Raw genomic sequence first — 23,751 nt, 5'->3', positions numbered from 1 at the left:
AAAAAAAAAGAAACAAGATTGGTTAAACTCACAAGTGCTTTTTTTTTATCACTAATATTCCTTTATTTTGGCTTTTGGAATTTTACAAATGAAGCAATTTAGAAATCAGATGAAAGGTTTATCACTGGAAACACTTATTGAAAGATAAAAAATGCATTTTATATACAAATATATGGATCATAGCAACATGAGGGACAAATGAGGGGACAGGGGGACATAGGGACGGAGGGGACAGAGGGACGGAGGGGACAGAGGGACGGAGGGGACAGAGGGACATAGGGGACAGAGGGACATAGGGACGGAGGGGACAGAGGGAAAGAGGTGACAGAGAGACATAGGGGACAGAGGGACATAGGGACGGAGGGGACAGAGGGACGGAGGGGACAGAGGGACGGAGGGGACAGAGGGACGGAGGGGACAGAGGGACATAGGGGACAGAGGGACATAGGGACGGAGGGGACAGAGGGACGGAGGGGACAGAGGGACATAGGGGACAGAGGGAAATAGGGGACGGATAGGACAGAAGGGACAGAGGACGGAGGGGACAGAGGGAACAGAGGTGACAGAGGGACATAGGGACGGAGGGGACAGAGGGACGGAGGGGACAGAGGGACGGAGGGGACAGAGGTGACAGAGAGACATAGGGGACAGAGGGACATAGGGACGGAGGGGACAGAGGGACATAGGGGACAGAGAGGACAGAGGGACATAGGGGACGGAGAGGACAGAGGGGACAGAGGGACATAGGGGACAGAGAGGACAGAGGGGACAGAGGGACGGAGGGGACAGAGGGACATAGGGGACAGAGAGGACAGAGGGGACAGAGGGACGGAGGGGACAGAGGGACATAGGGGACAGAGAGGACAGAGGGGACAGAGGGACGGAGGGGACAGAGGGACGGAGGGGACAGAGGGACGGAGGGGACAGAGGGACGGAGGGGACATAGGGACGGAGGGGACATAGGGGACAGAGAGGACAGAGGGACATAGGGGACAGAGAGGACAGAGGGGACAGAGAGGACAGAGGGACCATGGGGACAGAGAGGACAGAGGGACATAGGGGGACAGAGGGACATATAGGGGACGGAGGGGACAGTAGGAAGCTCTGTGCTCCTATCACCCCTCATACCCCCCAATTGTACCTCACACACCTCTCCTGAGGGCGGGGCTGTGTCTCCAGTAGCAGCAGCAGCCAATCAGAGCAGGGCCCGGGATTTGTTGCTAGGCGCACAGTCCCGCCCTCTCCGCACGTTTCTGGCTCCTCCCCATAGCGGCGCTGACAGGACGGGAAGTAGTTCCGGCGGGCGGAGGGATCGCAGTGCGGAGAGGATGGTGCCCGCCGGGTGAGGAGACATGAGGAGATCCCGGCTCACCCCCGAGAAGGCGGGGCAAGGAGGGGAGCCCCGGAGGAGCGACGATAGGACCCACGGGGAGCAGGTGAGACCCTCGAAAATGTCAGAAAACCCCCCAATTATATATATTCCCGGGGGGGCAACGGTCACCCCAAATGTGAGGGCAGCACCCCTCCCCCATCATAGCAGAGGAGAGGACCCCCAATACACCCCTCCCCCCCATTATATTTATATAGGTGACCCCCACCATATGTAATTACAGGACCCCCCCAATATATGTGTATAGGTGACCGCAGGACCGCATAGGTGATCGCAGAGCGCAGGACCCCCCCCCCCACCATAGGTGATCGCAGAGCGCAGGACCCCCCCCCCCACCATAGGTGATCGCAGAGCGCAGGACCCTCCCCCCACATAGGTGATCGCAGGACCCCCCCACATAGGTGATCGCAGAGCGCAGGACCCCCCCCCACCATAGGTGATCGCAGAGCGCAGGACCCCCCCCCCCCACATAGGTGATCGCAGGACCCCCCCACATAGGTGATCGCAGAGCGCAGGACCCCCCCCCCCCCACCATAGGTGATCGCAGAGCGCAGGACCCCCCCCCACATAGGTGATCGCAGGACCCCCCCACATAGGTGATCGCAGAGCGCAGGACCCCCCCCCCCCACATAGGTGATCGCAGGACCCCCCCACATAGGTGATCGCAGAGCACAGGACCCCCCCACATAGGTGATCGCAAAGCGCAGGACCCCCCCTCCCACATAGGTGATCGCAGGACCCCCCCCCCACCATAGGTGATCGCAGAGCGCAGGACCCCCCCCCCCCACCATAGGTGATCGCAAAGCGCAGGACCCCCCCCCCCACCATAGGTGATCGCAGAGCGCAGGACCCCCCCCCCACATAGGTGATCGCAGGACCCCCCCACATAGGTGATCGCAAAGCGCAGGACCCCCCCTCCCACATAGGTGATCGCAGGACCCCCCCCCCCACATAGGTGATCGCAGAGCGCAGGACCCCCCCCCACATAGGTGATCGCAGGACCCCCCCACATAGGTGATCGCAAAGCGCAGGACCCCCCCTCCCACATAGGTGATCGCAGGACCCCCCCCACATAGGTGATCGCAGAGCGCTGGACCCCCACATAGGTGAGCGCAGGACCCCGACACATAGGTGATCGCAGAGCGCTGGACCCCCCACATAGGTGAGCGCAGGACCCCGACACATAGGTGATCGCAGAGCGCAGGACCCCCCCCCCCCACATAGGTGAGCGCAGAGCGCAGGACCCCCCCACATAGGTGATCGCAGAGCGCAGGACCCCCCCCCCCCCCACATAGGTGATCGCAGAGCGCAGGACCCCCCCCCCCCCCCCATAGGTGATCGCAGAGCGCAGGACCCCCCCCCCCCACCATAGGTGATCGCAGAGCGCAGGACCCCCCCCCCCACATAGGTGATCGCAGGACCCCCCCACATAGGTGATCGCAAAGCGCAGGACCCCCCCTCCCACATAGGTGATCGCAGGACCCCCCCACATAGGTGATCGCAAAGCGCAGGACCCCCCCTCCCACATAGGTGATCGCAGGACCCCCCCCACATAGGTGATCGCAGAGCGCTGGACCCCCCACATAGGTGAGCGCAGGACCCCGACACATAGGTGATCGCAGAGCGCAGGACCCCCCCCCCCACATAGGTGAGCGCAGAGCGCAGGACCCCCCCACATAGGTGATCGCAGAGCGCAGGACCCCCCCCCCCCCACATAGGTGATCGCAGAGCGCAGGACCCCCCCCCCCCCACCATAGGTGATCGCAGAGCGCAGGACCCCCCCCCCCACCATAGGTGATCGCAGAGCGCAGGACCCCCCCCCCACATAGGTGATCGCAGGACCCCCCCACATAGGTGATCGCAAAGCGCAGGACCCCCCCTCCCACATAGGTGATCGCAGGACCCCCCCACATAGGTGATCGCAAAGCGCAGGACCCCCCCTCCCACATAGGTGATCGCAGGACCCCCCCCACATAGGTGATCGCAGAGCGCTGGACCCCCCACATAGGTGAGCGCAGGACCCCGACACATAGGTGATCGCAGAGCGCAGGACCCCCCACATAGGTGAGCGCAGGACCCCGACACATAGGTGATCGCAGAGCGCAGGACCCCCCCCCCCCCACATAGGTGAGCGCAGAGCGCAGGACCCCCCCACATAGGTGATCGCAGAGCGCAGGACCCCCCCCCCCCCCACATAGGTGATCGCAGAGCACAGGACTCCCCCCACATAGGTGATCGCAGAGCGCAGGACCCCCCCCCACATAGGTGAACGCAGGACCCCCCACCACATAGGTAATCGCAGAGCGCACGACCCCCCCTACATAGGTGATCGCAGGACCCCCCACCCCCACATAGGTGATTGCAGAGCGCAGGACCCCCCCACATAGGTGATTGCAGAGTGCAGGACCCCCCCCCCCCCCACATGGGTGATTGCAGGACCCCCCCCAGGTGACCGCAGGACCCCCTCACAGGTGATCAGAGTGCAGGAACTCCCTGTATCTGGGTGTAGGTGGCCCCATAGGTGAGGAGAGATTGTGGAAGCCCCTCCAGATGCGTGTCTGAGCCCAGAGCACCGTCACCTCACTATTTCCCCTCACCCCAAGAGCTGACATTTCCGCCCTTGTCTCTGGGTCAGTAACAGCCTGCCTCCCAATAGATTGTCAGCTCCTGTGTCCGTCTCCATATGTACCCCCCCCCCCCTCCTGTGCGGTGTCTGCACTCCATCCCTGTATATCAGTAATATGGGGACTTTTATCTCCCCTATTTTTATTTCTGTTTCCCAATTGTGTTGTGTCCTCGTCCCCAGAGCTCGCAATCTTCTGTGTATGATTCCTCACATATGAATTGTTCTCTCGGTGGGATGTGAAGTCTGTAATACGACATCTGTTCCTGAATGATTGCCGACCGTGTAATACCGACCCATCTGCTGCGCCGATCCCTGCAGATCTCCCCCTCGCCTTCCTCCGGCCCTGTCCCCCGATCTCCCCCTGGCCCTGTCCCCCGATCTCCCCCGGCTCTGTCCCCGATCGTCCCCGATTTCCTCTCTGCCCCGTCCCCGATTTCCTCTCTGCCCCGTCCCCTCGCTTTCCCCCGGATCTGTGTCCCGATCTTCCTCTTGCCTTCCCCAGCTCCCCCCTGTCCCCTCACTTTCCCCCGGCCCTGTCCCCCGATCTCCCCCTGGCCTTCCCCTGGCCCTGTCCCCCGATCTCCCCCGGCTCTGTCCCCGATCGTCCCCGATTTCCTCTCTGCCCCGTCCCCGGTTTCCTCTCTGCCCCGTCCCCGATTTCCTCTCTGCCCCGTCCCCGGTTTCCTCTCTGCCCCGTCCCCGGTTTCCTCTCTGCCCCGTCCCCGGTTTCCTCTCTGCCCCGTCCCCGGTTTCCTCTCTGCCCCGTCCCCGGTTTCCTCTCTGCCCCGTCCCCGATTTCCTCTCTGCCCCGTCCCCCTCTCTCCCCCGTCCCCCTCTCTGCCCCGTCCCCGATTTCCTCTCTGCCCCGTCCCCGATTTCCTCTCTGCCCCGTCCCCGATTTCCTCTCTGCCCCGTCCCCGATTTCCTCTCTGCCCCGTCCCCGATTTCCTCTCTGCCCCGTCCCCGATTTCCTCTCTGCCCCGTCCCCTCGCTTTCCCCCGGATCTGTGTCCCGATCTTCCTCTTGCCTTCCCCAGCTCCCCCCTGTCCCCTCACTTTCCCCCGGCCCTGTCCCCCGATCTCCCCCTGGCCTTCCTCCGGCCCTGTCCCCGATCTCCCCCTGGCCTTCCCCTGGCCTTCCCCCGTCTCTGTCCCCGATCGTCCCCGATTTCCTCTCTGCCCCGTCCCCGATTTCCTCTCTGCCCCGTCCCCGATTTCCTCTCTGCCCCGTCCCCGATTTCCTCTCTGCCCCGTCCCCGATTTCCTCTCTGCCCCATCCCCGATTTCCTCTCTGCCCCGTCCCCCTCTCTGCCCCGTCCCCGATTTCCTCTCTGCCCCGTCCCCGATTTCCCCCGGATCTGTGTCCCGATCTCCGTCTTGCCTTCCCCAGTTCCCCCCTGTCCCCTCACTTTCCCCCGGCCCTGTCCCCCGATTTCCCCCGGCTCTGTCCCCGATCTTCCCCGTCCCCCTCTCGGCCCCGTCCCCCTCTCGGCCCCGTACCCTCACTTTCCCCCTGCTCTGTCCCCCGATCTCCCTCTTGCCTTCCCCCGGCTCTGTCCCCGATCTTTCCCGTCCCCCTCTCGGCCCCGTACCCTCACTTTCCCCCTGCTCTGTCCCCCGATCTCCCTCTTGCCTTCCCCCGGCTCTGTCCCCGATCTTTCCCGTCCCCCTCTCGGCCCCGTCCCCCTCTCGGCCCCGTACCCTCACTTTCCCCCTGCTCTGTCCCCCGATCTCCCTCTTGCCTTCCCCCGGCTCCCCCCTGTCCCTGATCTGCTCTCGGTCCCCGTCCCCTCGCTTTCCCTCGGCTCTGTCCCCCGATCTCCCTCTTGCCTTCCCCGGCTCCCCCCTGTCCCCGATCTCCTCTTGGCTTTGTCCCCTCCCTTCCCCCCCCCGGCTCTGTCCCCCAATCTCCCTCTCGCCTTCCCCGGCTCCCCCCTGTCCCCGATCTCCTCTTGGCTTTGTCCCCTCCCTTCCCCCCCCGGCTCTGTCCCCCAATCTCCCTCTCGCCTTCCCCGGCTCCCCCCTGTCCCCGATCTCCTCTTGGCTTTGTCCCCTCCCTCCCCCCCCCCCCCCCCCCCCCCGGCTCTGTCCCCCAATCTCCCTCTTGCCTTCCCCAGCTCGCCCCCCTGTCCCCCGATCTCCCTCTCGCCTTACCTGGCAGCCCCTTCCCCGGCTCCCCCTGTCCCCCGATCTCCCTCTCGCCTTACCTGGCAGCCCCTTCCCCGGCTCCCCCTGTCCCCGATGTCCTCTCGGCCCCGATGTCCCCCGATCCCCCCCCTCGCCTTCCTCCGTCTCTGTCCCCCGATCCCCCCCCTCGCCTTCCCTGGCAGCCACGTCCCCGATCTCCCCCTCGGGGGGCCCCCGTCCCCGATCTCCCCCTCGGGGGGGCCCCCGTCCCCGATTTTCGCCCTCGAGGGGGGGGGGGGCCCGTCCCCGATTTTTCGCCCTCGGGCCCCCGTCCCCGATCTCACCCCCCCTTCCCAGATCTAGCCCTCGGGCCCGTCCCCGATCTCCCCTCCCCCTTTCCCGGCTCCCTCATCCCCGATCTCCCCCTGTCCCTTCCGGAGACCATGACCAGGGGGCCAGATGTGCGAGTAGACAAAGGTGCCAGCAGATGCTTTAACTGTGTCAGGGAAGAGGAGTTTCCCATTGGGATCTTCCCATCACCCTTCTGCCGGGTGTCGGTGTGACTCGGTATCTCTGCCTGTGACAATTGTAAGAAATGTGGTGGTGAGTGCCGAGTCCAGGGAGGGCGTCTCTCGCAGGGTGACATGTTGGGTCTATTATGTGTTTACTCGGCCCCTTGTAGTCTCTGTTAGAAGCCAGTGTGACTGGGTGACAACACAGAGACACAATTGGGAGACAGTAACAGAGCGTTGTCACCCTAGAACAGGAAGTGGCCCACATTGCGGGGTCCCCGGGGGTGAGAAGAACGAGAGCTGCCGGTCTATAAAGGCTGAAGCTGAACATGTTGTAGCTCACACACACACGCCGTCTGTATCAGGTAACCTGACTTCCCGCTGGTCTGTCTTGAGCGTTGCTCAGCTTCCGTCGGCAGCTTCTCGAAGAAACTTAAAACGCTCCAATGTCTTCCAATTCTGTGTTTGTTTTTGATCGTTCAGTCCCCCGAATCGTTCTTCATTCCCTGATCCCCGATCAAGGGATTGGAGTTACTGCCCGACCCTTCCCCCTCCTTTGGGGTCCAAAGTTGCATGACGTGTGATTGGGGCCGTAGTGTGGCGGACAATCTGACACTAACTGACATTGAGTGGGAACGGACTGACTGCCACTGACATCACCAGTGGTCATACTATATACTGTCGCTGTACGACTGACACTGGCTGGGAAGGGGTTCACATCTAGGGGGCGCTCAGAGGGTTAACTGTGTGAGGCATGCACTGCTATTACTAAAGATCTTTGTTTCTTATCCCGGCTTTGCAGGGATGAGAAACTGACGGATCGCTCCCTCTGTACCAACGCTGAGCTCCGGGCTGTGATTGGACACGGCGGGTCCCGGTCATGAATCATTGGCCGGGACTTACTGACAGACTCCCGCCGGGTACAATCGCAGCAGGAGCCGAACGAGATGCACACGCCCTCCTAAACCCGGAAGTGTGCTGCGATGTACCGGTACGCCGCTTTTCCGACAGCAGACCCCCCCTCCCCCCGCAGGTTATTGCGGACGGCTAAGTGGAATAAAGTTGCAGCGACTTTGAACAGGTGCCGGCACTACTTTGGTCTAGACCAGGGATATGCAATTAGCGGACCTCCAGCTGTTGCAAAACTACAAGTCCCATCATGCCTCTGCCTCTGGGTGTCATGCTTGTGGCTGTCAGAGTCTTGCAATGCCTCATGGGACTTGTAGTTCTGCAACAGCTGGAGGCCTGTCCCCGATCTCCCCCTTTCCCCAGCTCTGTCCCCCGATCTCCCCCCCTCGGGCCTTCCCCGGCTCCCCCTGTCCCTGATCTTCCCCCCTCGGGCCTTCCCTCTGCTCTGTCCCCGCCCTCGCCTTCCCCACAGCTCTGTCCCTCAATCTCCCCTGTCCCCGATCTTCCCTCCTCGGGCCTTCCCCGGCTCCCCCTGTCCCCCGATCTTCCCCCCTTGGGCCTTCCCCGGCTCCCCCTGTCCCCCGATCTTCCCCCCTCGGGCCTTCCCCGGCTCCCCCTGTCCCCCGATCTTCCCCCCTCGGGCCTTTCCCGGCTCCCCCTGTCCCCGATCTCCCCTCTGGGCCTTCCCTCGGCTCTGTCCCCCGATCTCCCCCCTCCCCCCCCCCCCCCCCCGGCTCTGTCCCCCGATCTCCCCTCGGGGCCTTTCCCCGGCTCCCCTGTCCCCGATCTCCTCCCTCAGTCCTTCCCCCGGCTCCCCCTGTCCCCGATCTCCCCCCTCGGGCCTTCCCTCGGCTCTGTCCCCCGTTCTCCCCCGGCTCTGTCCACCGATCTTTCCCCGGCTCCCCTGTCCCCTGATCTCCCCCCCTCGGGCCAATATAGAGTCGCAGGACAAGTCGCACCCGTGTGAAAGGGGCTTTGGTGGGTCCTGAGACCCTCCTGCTCTAGAGCATGTGAAGTCCGATCGAAGTTGTGCGACTTTGGGGACACGCTGACCTGAGCGGAGCCTCTGGGATTGGCGCGGTCCCCTCCTCCTCCGCAGAGATCCATCTTGGTTTGCGGTTCACTTGAAGGTCGTGTTGTGGAATCTGAAGGTTTTTGTGGCCAATTGTTTACTTGACGGGGAGACGTTCTGTTCTGGAGGAACCGCCAGAGAGACGAGCGGGGAGGAGAGCGCAGCCTCCCATGTGACCTTTTTTTCTGATAATAAATCCTCGGGAGGAAACCGCGCCGAGCGGCTGCCATCTTCCTGCCGTCTGCGCACATTGCAGGAGATGGTGACGCTCCTGATTGGTCCCCGGAGTCCTCTGTGCCGTCCTCTCCGCCGCCGCCGCACACGTCTGCAAATCGCCTCACACTGCAGCTTACAATCCTCCTAGGTGACGGCTGCATTCGTTTTCTTCTTTCCTTTTATTTTCACCTGCAGATCCCGCCAGTGACGCACTTCCTGTTTAAGGCTGCAGTCGCGTGTCTGCGTTCCGCGGACGTGCGTCACATCATGTGATTTGCTGTGCGTTCTTAGAGCTTTACAAATATGTTTTGAATCCAAGAGCCAACTAAAAAAAAAAAAAAAGTTAGGAACCAATTATTTATAACAAAGCTTTATTTACAATGACAAAACCCCTCCCCTCATGTAGCCCTGATGTGTATCTTTACAGAGGTGCCGCTATGTTTTGTTTGTTAACCCCTTCAATATTGTACACTTTCACCCCCTTCCTGCCCAGGCCAATATTCAGCTTTCAGCGCTGTCGCTCTTTGAATGACAATTACTCAGTCATGTAACACTCTACACATGTGACATATTTGTATCATTGTTTTCTTTTTGTGAGACAGACGGAGCTTTTCTTTTGGTGTTATTTAACCTCTTCCCATCCACTATACAGCCGAAAGACTGCTACAGCGCGGATCTACTTTGCCGGGGGGCCGTCGATGGACGTCCTCCACCTCGCCCGCTCCCCGCAGGGTGCGTGTTGTGATCACCAAGTCACTGAGACTCGGGTGATCGCAGATCCGAGTAAGGGACCGGTCCCGGCCCTTTGTCACGTGATCAGCTGTCAGCCAACGACGGCTGATCACGTGATGTAAACGAAAGCTCGGTAATCGATCAGCGGCTTTTGTGCAAGGGACATCGGTCCCCGAAGGGGAAGAGGCACATCCGCCTCACCAGTGCCACCTGCCAGTGCCCACCAGTGCAAAACGGTGCCACCTATCAATGCCCACCAGTGGTGCCACCTAACAGTGCTGCATATCAGTGACGCCTACCAGTGCTGATCACTGGTTCCGCCTTATCGGTGCCCACTGGTTCCGCCTTATCGGTGCCCACTGGTTCCGCCTTATCGGTGCCCACTGGTTCCGCCTTATCGGTGCCCTCCAGCGGTGTCCTACTGGTGCCCTCCAGCGGTGTCCTACTGGTGCCCTCCAGCGGTGTCCTACTGGTGCCCTCCAGCGGTGTCCTACTGGTGCCCTCCAGCGGTGTCCTACTGGTGCCCTCCAGCGGTGTCCTACTGGTGCCCTCCAGCGGTGTCCTACTGGTGCCCTCCAGCGGTGTCCTACTGGTGCCCTCCAGCGGTGCCTTACCGGTGCCCTCCAGCGGTGTCCTACTGGTGCCCTCCAGCGGTGTCCTACTGGTGCCCTCCAGCGGTGTCCTACTGGTGCCCTCCAGCGGTGTCCTACTGGTGCCCTCCAGCGGTGTCCTACTGGTGCCCTCCAGCGGTGTCCTACTGGTGCCCTCCAGCGGTGCCTTACCGGTGCCCTCCAGCGGTGTCCTACTGGTGCCCTCCAGCGGTGCCTTACCGGCATACATCAATTAAAAATTATCCGTTTGCAAAATTATAACAAAATATAAAACGGTTTTGTATTTTTTTTTTTTTTTCGTTTTTTTTAAATAAAAACCGCAGAGGTGATCAAATGCCACACAAGAAAGCTCTATTTGTGGGAAAAAATGATAAAAATATCTTGGGTACAGTGTCACATGACCGCGTAATTGTCATTCAAAGAGTGAGAGCGCTGAAAATTGGTCTGGGGGGGGGGGGTTTTACGTGCCCGGAACGGAAGTGGTTAATCATCGCTGGGTTTTTATTTTTTTGCTAGATAAATGAAAGATTTAGTGAGATCGGTGCCATGTCTTCCGCCGCCGTTTCGATCGCCTATGAGGCTCCCCGCCCCCCCCTGCTGAGCTTGAGGACGCCTGGTCTGATACAATGGGTATTGGAGCATTTGTACGAGTCCCGATACTCGTGTAAATGCCTGGTACCGGTACTGATACTCATGTAAATGGCTGGGATCGGGACTGAGACTCGTGTAAATGCCTGGGATCGGGACTGAGACTCGTGTAAATGCCTGGGATCGGGACTGAGACTCGTGTAAATGCCTGGGATCGGGACTGAGACTCGTGTAAATGCCTGGGATCGGGACTGAGACTCGTGTAAATGCCTGGGATCGGGACTGAGACTCGTGTAAATGCCTGGGATCGGGACTGAGACTCGTGTAAATGCCTGGGATCGGGACTGAGACTCGTGTAAATGCCTGGGATCGGGACTGAGACTCGTGTAAATGCCTGGGATCGGGACTGAGACCCGTGTAAATGCCTGGGATCGTGACTGATACCCGTGTAAATGCCTGGGATCGTGACTGATACCCGTGTAAATGCCTGGGATCAATACTGATACTCGTGTAAATGCCTGGGATCGGGACTGATACTCGTGTAAATGCCTGGGATCGGGACTAATACTCGTGTAAATGCCTGGGATCGCAACTGAGACTCGTGTAAATGCCTGGGATCGCGACTGAGACTCGTGTAAATGCCTGGGATCGCGACTGAGACTCGTGTAAATGCCTGGGATCGGGACTGATACTCGTGTAAATGCCTGGGATCGGGACTGAGACTCGTGTAAATGCCTGGGATCGGGACTGAGACTCGTGTAAATGCCTGGGATCGGGACTGAGACTCGTGTAAATGCCTGGGATCGGGACTGAGACTCGTGTAAATGCCTGGGATCGGGACTGAGACTCGTGTAAATGCCTGGGATCGGGACTGAGACTCGTGTAAATGCCTGGGATCGGGACTGAGACTCGTGTAAATGCCTGGGATCGGGACTGAGACTCGTGTAAATGCCTGGGATCGGGACTGAGACTCGTGTAAATGCCTGGGATCGGGACTGAGACCCGTGTAAATGCCTGGGATCGTGACTGATACCCGTGTAAATGCCTGGGATCGTGACTGATACCCGTGTAAATGCCTGGGATCAATACTGATACTCGTGTAAATGCCTGGGATCGGGACTGATACTCGTGTAAATGCCTGGGATCGGGACTAATACTCGTGTAAATGCCTGGGATCGCAACTGAGACTCGTGTAAATGCCTGGGATCGCGACTGAGACTCGTGTAAATGCCTGGGATCGCGACTGAGACTCGTGTAAATGCCTGGGATCGGGACTGATACTCGTGTAAATGCCTGGGATCGGGACTGAGACCCGTGTAAATGCCTGGGATCGGGACTGATACTCGTGTAAATGCCTGGGATCGCGACTGATACTCGTGTAAATGCCTGGGATCGCGACTGATACTCGTGTAAATGCCTGGGATCGCGACTGAGACTTGTGTAAATGCCTGGGATCGCGACTGATACTTGTGTAAATGCCTGGGATCGCGACTGATACTCGTGTAAATGCCTGGGATCGCGACTGATACTCGTGTAAACACAAGACTTTATGATGGATGGAGGAAAGAAGAATGCAGAGCGTTGCTCCTCGGTAGACACAAGCCTCGATGGAGGAAAGAAGAATGCAGAGCGTTGCTCCTCGGTAGACACAAGACTCTATGACGGATGGAGGAAGGAAGAATGCAGAGCGTTACTCCTCGGTACACGAGCCTCAATGGAGGAAGGAAGAACGCAGAGCGCTGGTTTCCATCGATCAGAGCGGCTGCAGGGAGAAGACAGGAAATGCAGAAATTCTGTTCTTGTCGGTGAATGTGAGCCAATCGTTCCCTCTAGAAAAGAGAAATGAGTGCCTGGTGATGGCCTGGAAGTGATTGCGTCACCCACTGTCACTGACCCATGGACGGTATCCTGGGGGGTCTCATCATTGGAGACCAGGGGTTCTGGTCAGCCTTTTTGGCATACATGGGCCAATGTGCCTGTGTGGAGGGATTGTTGTTGCCGTGGGCCTGTGTGCGGAGGGGTGTGTGGTTGGTTGCCGTGGGCCTGTACTGCAGCAGTGTGGTTGGTTGCCGTGAGCGGAGTTGTGGTTGGTTGCCGTGAGCCTGTGCGCGGAGGGGAGTGTGGTAAGTTGCCGCAGGTCTGTGCATGGAGGGAGTGTGGTTGCTGTGGGCCTGTGTGCGGAGTTGTGGTTGGTTGCCGTGGGCCTGTGCATGTAAGGAGTGTGGTTGCCGTGGGCCTGTGCATGGAGGGAATGTGGTAGGTTGCCGTGGGCCTGTGCGCGGAGAAAGTGTGGTTGCTGTGGGCCTGTGCATGGAGGGAGTGTGGTAGGTTGCACAGGGAGTGTGGTTGCCGTGGGCCTGTGCATGGAGGGAGTGTGGTAGGTTGCACAGGGAGTGTGGTTGCCGTGGGCCTGTGCGTGGAGAAAGTGTGGTTGCCATGGGCCTGTGCAGAGGCAGTGTGGTTGTTTGCAGTGGGTCTGTGTGCAGAGGCAGTGTGGTTGGTTGCCGTGGGTCTGTGTGCAGAGGCAGTGTGGTTGGTTGCCGTGTGGCGGCAGTGTGGTTGGTTGCCGTGTGGCGGCAGTGTGGTTGGTTGCCGTGTGGCGGCAGTGTGGTTGGTTGCCGTGTGCCTGTGTGGCGGCAGTGTGGTTGGTTGCCGTGTGCCTGTGTGCGGAGAAAGTGTGGTTGGTTGCCGTGGGCCTGTGTGCGGAGAAAGTGTGGTTGCCGTGGGCCTGTGTGCGGAGGGAGTGTAGTTGGTTGCTGTGTCCTTGTGTGGCGGCAGTGTGGTTGGTTGCCGGTGGCCTGTGTGGAAGGAGTGTGGTTGCCGTGGGCCTGTGCATGGAGAGAGTGTGGTAGGTTGCCGTGGGCCTGTGTGCGGAGGGAGTGTGGTTGCCGTGGGCCTGTGTGCGGAGGGAGTGTGGTTGCCGTGGGCCTGTGTGCGGAGGGAGTGTGGTTGCCGTGGGCCTGTGTGCGGAGGGAGTGTGGTTGCCGTGGGCCTGTGTGCGGAGGGAGTGTGGTTGCCGTGGGCCTGTGTGCGGAGGGAGTGTGGTTGCCGTGGGCCTGTGTGCGGAGGGAGTGTGGTTGCCGTGGGCCTGTGTGCGGAGGGAGTGTGGTTGCCGTGGGCCTGTGTGCGGAGGGAGTGTGGTTGCCGTGGGCCTGTGTGCGGAGGGAGTGTGGTTGCCGTGGGCCTGTGTGCGGAGGGAGTGTGGTTGCCGTGGGCCTGTGTGCGGAGGGAGTGTGGTTGCCGTGGGCCTGTGTGCGGAGGGAGTGTGGTTGCCGTGGGCCTGTGCGCGGAGGGAGTGTGGTTGCCGTGGGCCTGTGTGCGGAGGGAGTGTGGTTGCCGTGGGCCTGTGCGCGGAGGGAGTGTGGTTGCCGTGGGCCTGTGTTGCGGAGGGAGTGTGGTTGCCGTGGGCCTGTGTGCGGAGGGAGTGTGGTTGCCGTGGGCCTGTGTGCGGAGGGAGTGTGGTTGCCGTGGGCCTGTGTTGCGGAGGGAGTGTGGTTGCCGTGGGCCTGTGTTGCGGAGGGAGTGTGGTTGCCGTGGGCCTGTGCATGGAGGGAGTGTGGTTGCCGTGGGCCTGTGCGCGGAGGGAGCGGCACCGCTATTGTTGCTTCTGGCAATAAAGGGTTTCAGCTGGTTCTGCCACGTATGGACCCCTTTCCAGGTCATGTGATGAGAGCAGAGCTTACACTTGGCACCCTCTACTGCCAGGGTGGTGTTTGTGTTTTTTTTTGTTTTTTTTTAATGGCTCTGTACGCACATGTATTTCACATTAAAGGTCCGCTCCGTGTTACACCAATATTTACCATGTAATATGAAGTGTGATCAGTCAGCAGACCCCCCCCCCCCTCCCCCTCCTGTCGTGGTTCTTCTTCCTATTGGCTCGTGTCAGATTTAAAATTTGAGCAGAGCCACACACATCCGCGTCCTTTATATCGCACAAGCGTGGTGACGTCTCTTCACCTGTAATCCATTGAGACTTCTCTAAGCGAGGGACAGACCAGCAGCTGCAGAATGTTTGCCGGAGGTTGTGCATCGCACCGCCGTCCGCTGATCACAGGTGCGATGCTTTCCAGGCTCCTTTCTGAAAGCCGCAATAAACTCTGATTTACAATTTGTACCCCCCGGGGGTCAGCTTGTTGGAAGTTTTACCCCTAGGTGCGCTGAATGTCTACTGACCCTGTGGTGTTTAGAAGATGATATATAGGAGATGCTTACACAGTGACGCTTTGCATTCCAAGCACGCTGGATGTGCGATGAGTGCCGCCATGATGACTGCCGTGTGCAAGCATGAGAGTGACGTCATCGGGGCCTGGCCATTTAAACGGCGTGCAAACCTGGATGAAGGACCGGGAGATGATGGAAGCGCCGGGCAGCAGTGGTGGTCCGTTCATTAGGGGCCCCGGAGCTTCACCCCCTCTATCCACGCCCCCCCCCACGCTTTATCCATGGCTGCCGCCCCCCCCCCACGCTTTATCCATGGCTGCCGCCCCCCCCACGCTTTATCCATGGTTGCCGCCCCCCCCCATGCTTTATCCATGGCTGCCGCCCCCCCCATGCTTTATCCATGGCTGCCGCCCCCCCCCATGCTTTATCCATGGCTGCCGCCCCCCCCATGCTTTATCCATGGCTGCCGCCCCCCCCATGCTTTATCCATGGCCGCCGCCCCCCCCCATGCTTTATCCATGGCCGCCGCCCCCCCATGCTTTATCCATGGCCGCCGCCCCCCCATGCTTTATCCATGGCCGCCGCCCCCCCATGCTTTATCCATGGCCGCCGCCCCCCCATGCTTTATCCATGGCCGCCGCCCCCCCATGCTTTATCCATGGCCGCCGCCCCCCCATGCTTTATCCATGGCCGCCGCCCCCCCCCCCCGCTGTGTCCATGGCGCCCGCCGCCCCCCCCCCCACGCTGTGTCCATGGCGCCCGCCGCCCCCCCCACGCTGTGTCCATGGCGCCCGCCGCCCCCCCCACGCTGTGTCCATGGCGCCCGCCGCCCCCCCCCCACGCTGTGTCCACGGCCACCGCCGCCCCCCCACACTGTCCACGGCCGCCCCCCCCCCACGCTGTGTCTACGGTCGCCGCCACCCACGCTGTGTCTACGGTCGCCGCCACCCCCCCCACGCTGTGTCCACGGCCTCCGCCGCCCCCCCACGCTGTGTCCACGGCCTCCGCCGCCCCCCCATGCTGTGTCCACGAGCAAAGGAAGCCTGGGAGGAGCGCTGCCCACCATAGATGGGGGGGGGGTGTAAGTGCACCAGATCCACCCAACCGACCAGTGGGGGGGGGGGGTTGTTGGTACGGCTTTCGCCCCCCCAAAATTACCCACTGACCGGGCAGCAGTGGTGGTCCGTTCATTAGGGGCCCCGGAGCTTCACCCCCTCTATCCACGCCCCCCCCCATGCTTTATCCATGGCTGCCGCCCCCCCCACGCTTTATCCATGGCTGCCGCCCCCCCCCCACACTTTATCCATGGCTGCCGCCCCCCCCCACGCTTTATCCATGGCTGCCGCCCCCCCCCATGCTTTATCCATGGCCGCCCCCCCCCCCTGCTTTATCCATGGCCGCCGCCCCCCCATGCTTTGTCCATGGCCGCCGCCCCCCCCCCCACGCTGTGTCCATGGCGCCCGCCGCCCCCCCACGCTGTCCATGGCGCCCGCCGCCCCCCCACGCTGTGTCCATGGCGCCCGCCGCCCCCCCCACGCTGTGTCCATGGCGCCCGCCGCCCCCCCCACGCTGTGTCCATGGCGCCCGCCGCCCCCCCCACGCTGTGTCCATGGCGCCCGCCGCCCCCCCCACGCTGTGTCCATGGCGCCCGCCGCCCCCCCCACGCTGTGTCCATGGCGCCCGCCGCCCCCCCCACGCTGTGTCCATGGCGCCCGCCGCCCCCCCCCACGCTGTGTCCATGGCGCCCGCCGCCCCCCCCACGCTGTGTCCACGGCCGCCGCCGCCCCCCCCACACTGTCCACGGGCGCCCCCCCCCCCCACGCTGTGTCTACGGTCGCCGCCACCCACGCTGTGTCTACGGTCGCCGCCACCCCCCCCCACGCTGTGTCCACGGCCTCCGCCGCCCCCCCATGCTGTGTCCACGAGCAAAGGAAGCCTGGGAGGAGCGCTGCCCACCATAGATGGGGGGGGGGGGGTGTAAGTGCACCAGATCCACCCAACCGACCAGTGGGGGGGGGGGGGTTGTTGGTACGGCTTTCGCCCCCCCAAAATGACCCACTGACCAGCGGCAGTAGCCAGGCTGGAGGGTTCCGCTTTTTAAGGGCCAATTCAAGCCAGAAACTGCCCGTTTTTTGCATGCGCAGTGACCTGTGTGTCCCGGAGCTCGGTGTTTATACTGCCATGTGGGGATTATTGATAACACGTCTTATCGGCGGTGTGTTTTATAAATGGCCGATGAGATTATAATTTCCCTTCTTGTCCTCGCTCTGCACCCCCCCCTGTTATCTCTTCTCTCTCATTCTGTAGTAAATATTGCCGAGTCGGACGTTTTTTCTTGGTATCGTTTTGGTGCAGCCGGTCTGTAGTTTTCCACTGGCCGTGTCCTTCACCGAGCGGCAATGACTGGGCTGCCGGCGCTCCTCTGAACTTGGAATGGAGACGTTCAGGGTTGTGTGTGTGTGTGTGTGTGTGTGTGTGTGTGAGACGATCGTCTTCTGTTATGTGACCGGTACACTTTACCTGCCCAGACTCCTCCAGTGTGCGATGTGTGATACGAGAGGGAGGAGAACGGCGTTCAATGTCACCCGAAGCTGACCACCAATGTAAAGGACATTATTCCCACTGATCACCAATGTAAGGGACATTCTTCTCACTGATCACCAATGTAAGGGACATTCTTCTCACTGATCACCAATGTAAGGAACATTCTTCTCACTGATCACCAATGTAAGGGACATTCTTCCCACCGATCACCAATGTAAGGGACATTCTTCTCACTGATCACCAATGTAAGGGACATTCTTCTCACTGATCACCAATGTAAGGGACATTCTTCTCACTGATCACCAATGTAAGGGACATTCTTCCCACTGATCACCAATGTAAGGAACATTCTTCTCACTGATCACCAATGTAAGGGACATTCTTCTCACTGATCACCAATGTAAGGGACATTCTTCTCACTGATCACCAATGTAAGGAGCATTCTTCTCACTGATCACCAATGTAAGGGACATTCTTCTCACTGATCACCAATGTAAGGGACATTCTTCCCACTGATCACCAATGTAAGGAACATTCTTCTCACGATCACCAATGTAAGAGACATTCTTCCCACTGATCACCAATGTAAGGGACATTCTTCTCACTGATCACCAATGTAAGGGACATTCTTCTCACTGATCACCAATGTAAGGGACATTCTTCCCACTGATCACCAATGTAAGAGACATTCTTCCCACTGATCACCAATGTAAGGAACATTCTTTCCACTGATCACCAGTGTAAGGGACATTCTTCTCACTGATCACCAATGTAAGGAACATTCTTCTCACTGATCACCAATGTAAGGGACATTCTTCTCACTGATCACCAATGTAAGGGACATTCTTCTCACTGATCACCAATGTAAGGGACATTCTTCCCACTGATCACCAATGTAAGGGACATTCTTCTCACTGATCACCAATGTAAGGGACATTCTTCTCACTGATCACCAATGTAAGGGACACGCCGCTCGGTGTGGATGTAAGAAGATCATTGTACAATGTGCTCAGGGAATCTTCTAGAGATCGTGTTCTTCCGATCCGCCGTTATTCCGCTCCCCCGGGATCGGGTTTCCGATGTGAAGAATTTGGTGTCGGGGGCGGGACTTGTGAGCGATGATTGTTCCATGCGCTGCGTCTGTTTATTGTCTTCCTGAAGGCAGAAAATATTTATTGCTCGTCATTTTTCTGCAATAATAGCGGGGAATGTTCCATGTCTGCAGCCAGCCGGCGTTGCTGGGAATGCGCTGCTTGTAAACAAGCTTGTCTGAGAAACGCAGAGAGTAAAACATCTGTTCTTTTATAGCTGGGAGGCGGGACCTGCACCTCGGGGCCCCTGTGTGTGTTCTGGTTCAGGCACCCATAATGACACTTTCATTGTTTTTGTGGAGTTCTATTCCTGTGTTTATTGGCCTCACCTTGTAATGACGGCTCACATGTTGTGGTTGCAGTTTGTGGCGTCATGGCTGATTGATTCCCTCCATGTGTTCGTTCACCTAGCTTGTCCCTATTTTCCAAAGGGACGAGGCCACTTCCAGTTCTGGGTCACACCGCGTCCAATGTAGAGGTCGACCGATATGGGTTTTTCTCTGGCCGATGCCGATATTTAGAAATCTGGGCGGCCGATATATGATGCCTTTTTTGCGGCCGATATTTTAGGCCGATTTTTTTATTTTATTTATTTTTTGGTGGCACTGAAAGATGGCACTTATTGGCACTGGCAGGTTGCACTGAAAGATGGTACTAGCAGATGGCACTGATTGGCAGGTGGCACTTATTGGCACTGGCAGGTGGCACTAATTGACACTGGCAGGTGTCACTGATTGGCAGGTGGCACTGGCAGATGGCACTAACAGGTGGCACTGACTGGCAGGTGGCACTAATTGGCACAGGCAGGTGGCAATAGTTAGCACTGGTTGGCATTGGCAGGTGGCACTGATGGCTTTAGTTGGCACTGGCAGGTGGCACTGGCAGATAGCACTGGATGGAAGGTGGCACTAATTGGCACTGGATGGTAGCACTGGTATTGCCACTGGCAGATGGCAAGTGGAACTAATTGGCACTGACAGGTGGCACTGGGGCAAAAAAAATGGTGTCACCCCCACCACACACCTCGTCTCCCTCCAGTATGGCCCCCCCCCCTGCTACAGACACCAGAGAGCGGTGTGTGTCCCACGAGCGCGGGCCCCTCCTCCTCTGTGGGCGTAAACGGAGAGGAGGGCCGCTGCGCTGGGTTTACCAAGATGGCCGCGGCTCCGGAGCTAGGCCGAAGCCGTGGTCTTTCCTGATGCTGTGACCGCGGCAGCAATCCGCGGATCCGCAGATTGCCGCCGTGGTCACTGGAGCTAGGCCGAAGCCGTGGCCTTTCCTGATGCTGTGACCACGGCGGCAATCTGTGGATCCGCGGATTGCCGCCGCGGTCACAGCATCAGGAAAGACCACGGCTTCGGCCTAGCTCCAGAGCCGTGGCACCGCTAGCGGCCATGTAAAATATCGGCATAATTTGGATAAAAATCGGCCAATGCCGATTTCTCCAAAACGGCCAAATATCGGCCGACCTCTAGTCCAATGCATGCCTCGCCAATCCGCTCTGTCATCACAAATCTGCTAATGTAATAAAGAAAACATCTCCTGCTTCATTTCGGTCACTCTGTGTGAATTGCTCTGTCTGTTTTGTGTCTGTGTCAGATCTAATTACAGTGTAGCTCTCACCTGCAGAGCACCAGACTAAACCCTCATCATAATAAAAACTCATCTGGCTGTGTTCACCTTGGATGTGGCTGGTTTCATGCATCCAATTCACATGACAGCGTGTTATCTGCTCTCCATGGAGCCGGTACATACAGGTCCGGGGCAGCCGCGTTCCATCTTCCAAAAGGGTCCTGTGCATGTTTGTTTTGGGTTTGGTTCAGGTGTGAATTCGGGCAAAAATTCGGACCTGATTCGCACCGGAACCAGTGAACAAGAATGCACCGGTCCTCATGCTGGGTACTGCAGCTGCACATGTGTGTGATGTGAATGTACAATGTATGTAAAGCGTTGTGTAAATTTACGGCGCTCTATGAGTGCCTAAATAATATGTGAACCCGGCCTTAATATATGGTTTATTCCATGCTGTCCAAACTCGCTCATCACTGAGATTCCCTTTTCTTCTGCAAAAAAAACTGGTTGATGTCCATGCCCCCTTACATTTTTCACTCTTTGTTATATTTCAGCCATTTTCTAAAATCATTTAAGTTAATTTTTTTATCCTCATTAACCACTTAAGACCCGGACCTTTAGGCAGGTAAAGGACCTGGCCCCTTTTTGCGATTCGGCACTGCGTTGCTTTAACTGACAATTGCGCGGCTGTGCGACGTGGCTCCCAAACAAAATTGGCGTCCTTTTTTCCCCACAAATAGAGCTTTCTTTTGGTGGTATTTGATCACCTCTGCGGTTTTTATTTTTTGCGCTATAAAAAAAAATAGAGAGACCATTTTGAAAAAAATTCAATATTTTTTACTTTTTGCTATAATAAATATCCCCCAAAAATATATAAAAAAAATAATAATTACCTCAGTTTAGGCCGATACGTATTCTACATATTTTTGGTAAAAATAATCACAATAAGCGTTTATCGATTGGTTTGCGCAAAATTTATAGCGTTTAATAAAAATGCAATAAAACTATACCCTATTTTGTAATTTTTTTTTTTTTTTACTACTAATGGCGGCGATCAGCGATTTTATTTATTTTTTCGTGACTGCGACATTATGGCGGACACATCGGACAATTTTGCCACATTTTTGGGACCATTGTCATTTTCACAGCGAAAAATGCATTAAACATGCATTGTTTACTGTGAAAATGACAATTGCAGTTTGGGTGTTAACCACAAGGTGGCGCTGAAGGGGTTAAGTGTGACCTCATCTGTGTTTCTAACTGTAGGGGGGTGTGGCTGTAGGTGTGACGTCATTGATTGTGTTTCCCTATAAAAGGGATCACACGATCAATGACAGCGCCACAGTGAAGAACGGGGGAAGGTTTGTTTACACACAGCTCTCCCCGTTCTTCAGCTCTGGAGACCGATCGCGGGATTCCATCGGCGATCGGGTCACGGAGCCACGACTGGGCACTTAAAGAGGATGTACAGGTACGTACTTGTGCCCAGCCGTGCCATTCTGCCGACGTATATGTGCAGGAGGCGGTCCTTAAGTGGTTAATGTACACACAGCCCCCCATAGTGACAGAAAAACACAGAATTGTTGACATGTTTACAGATTTATAAAAAAATACAAGGTGAAATCTCACATGGTCCGTATGTGTATTTAGTAGAAGCCCCTCCCCTTTTGATGAGACTTTTTGGGAAAGATGCAGCAAGTTTTTCACACCTGGATTTGGGGATCCTCGGCCATTCCTCCTTGCAGATCCTCTCCAGTTCTGTCAGGTTGGATGGTAAACGTTGGTGGACGGCCATTTTTAGGTCTCTCCTGAGATGCTCAATTGGGTTTAAGATGGGGCTCTGGCTGGGCCATTCAAGAACAGTCACGGAGTTCTTGTTGTGAAGCCACGCCTTCGTTATTTTAGCTGTGTGCTTCTGTGTATAAAAAACATACCCACAGAATGATGCTGCCACCACCATGCTTCACGGTTGGGACTGTATTGGACAGGTGATGAGCAGTGCCTGGTTTTCTCCGCACACACCGCTTAGAATTAAGGCCAAAAAGTTCTATCTTGGTCTCATCGGATCAGAGAATCTTATTTCTCACCATCTTTGAGTCCTTCAGGTGTGTTTTTGTTGTTGCAAACTCCATGCGGGCTTTCATGTTTCTTGCACTGAGGAGAGGTGTCCGGCTGCTCTGCCATAAAGCCCCAACTGGTGGAGGGCGGCAGTGATGGTTGACTTTCTACAACTTTCTCCCAACTGCGTCTCTGGAGCTCAGCCACAGTGATCTTTGGGTTCTTCTTTACCTCTCTCACCGGGGCTCTTCTCCCCCGATGGCTCGGTTTGGTCGGCCGGCCAGCTCTAGGAAGGGGGTCTGGTCGTCCCAAACGTCTTCCATTGAAGGATTATGGAGACCACTGTGCTCTTAGGAACCTTAAGGCCCCTTTCACATGGGGTGGTTCAGTAATGATCCGCCCCGTGATCCTCCGCTTGCTCAGCGGGGATCACTCCATTGATCCCCGCTGAGCCGGCGTATGACAGGGTGGTCCCCGCACACTGTGCAGGGACCGCCCTGTCTTTTCTCCGCTCTCCCCTATGGGGGGATCGGATGAACACGGACCATCTGTCTGTGTTCACCCGATCCGCCAGATGGATGGAGAAAAGTAGGTTTTTCCACCGTCACACTTTGGCGGATCGGATGTCAGCGGGCATGTCACCGCTGACATCCGCGACTCCATAGAGGAGCACGGAGCGCCCGTTCAGGTCCGCCAAAAAAACTGGCAGGCGGACCTGAACGGGCCGCCCGTGTGAAAGATCCCTTGGTGCAGCAGAATTTTTTTTTTTGTAACCTTGACCAGATCTGTGCCTTGCCACAATTCTGAGCTCTTCAGGCAGATCTTTTGACCTTGTGATCCTCATTTTCTCCGACATGCACTGTGAGCTGTAAGGTCTTCTATAGAGAGGGGCGTGGCTTTCCTAATCAAGGCCAATCGGTAGAATCAAACACAGCTGGACTCCAATGAAGGTGGAGAACCATCTCAAGGGTGATCGGGAAGGAATGGACGGCAGTTACATATATGTGTCACAGTAAAGGGTCTGAATACTTGGGACCATGTGATTTTTAACTTTCTTCTTTTTTAACCACTTGCTTACTGGGTACATGTACCCCCTTTCCTGCCCAGGCGAAATTTCAGCACTGTCACGCTTTATCTGACAATTGCGCGACAATTGATGTCTTTCCCCCCCCCCCCCACAAATAGAGATTTCTTTTGGTGGTATTTGATCACCTCTGCGTTTTTTTTTAGCTAGATTCAGGTAGAGTTAGGTCGGCGTATCAGTAGAGTATCAGTAGATACGCCGACCTAACTCAGAATCTGCGCCAACCTATGTTTAAGTGTATTCTCAAACAGAGATACACTTAAACCTATCTAAGATACGACGGATTGCGCCGTCCTATCTTGGGGTGCAATATTTAGGCTGGCCGCTAGGTGGCGCTTCCATTGCGGTCGGTGTAGAATATGTAAATCGGTAGATACGCCTATTCACGAACATACGCCCGGCCGCCGCAGTACATTTACGCCGTTTCCGTAAGAGATAGGCAGCCTAAAGTTAAAGATG

At 57.6% G+C, this 23,751-nt stretch overlaps 1 protein-coding gene across 1 annotated transcript in view; it reads left to right on the top strand.

Annotated features, from left to right (window-relative positions):
* The first annotated feature begins 1,252 nt into the window (after positions 1 to 1,252).
* MAST2 (microtubule associated serine/threonine kinase 2) overlaps positions 1,253 to 23,751 on the top strand; it is a 189,405-nt gene continuing 166,906 nt past the window's right edge. The window contains exon 1 of the mRNA XM_040361097.1: positions 1,253 to 1,436. Within this exon, the coding sequence (XP_040217031.1) occupies positions 1,353 to 1,436 (84 nt within the window). The 5' untranslated portion in view covers positions 1,253 to 1,352. The remainder of the gene's footprint in view (positions 1,437 to 23,751) is intronic.

This window comes from Rana temporaria, chromosome 7, assembly GCF_905171775.1.
Source record: "Rana temporaria chromosome 7, aRanTem1.1, whole genome shotgun sequence".
In the NCBI taxonomy this organism is placed as follows: Eukaryota; Metazoa; Chordata; class Amphibia; order Anura; family Ranidae; genus Rana; species Rana temporaria.
Note: the sequence above shows the minus strand (reverse complement) of the source record. Positions and strands in the feature narration are given on the sequence as shown.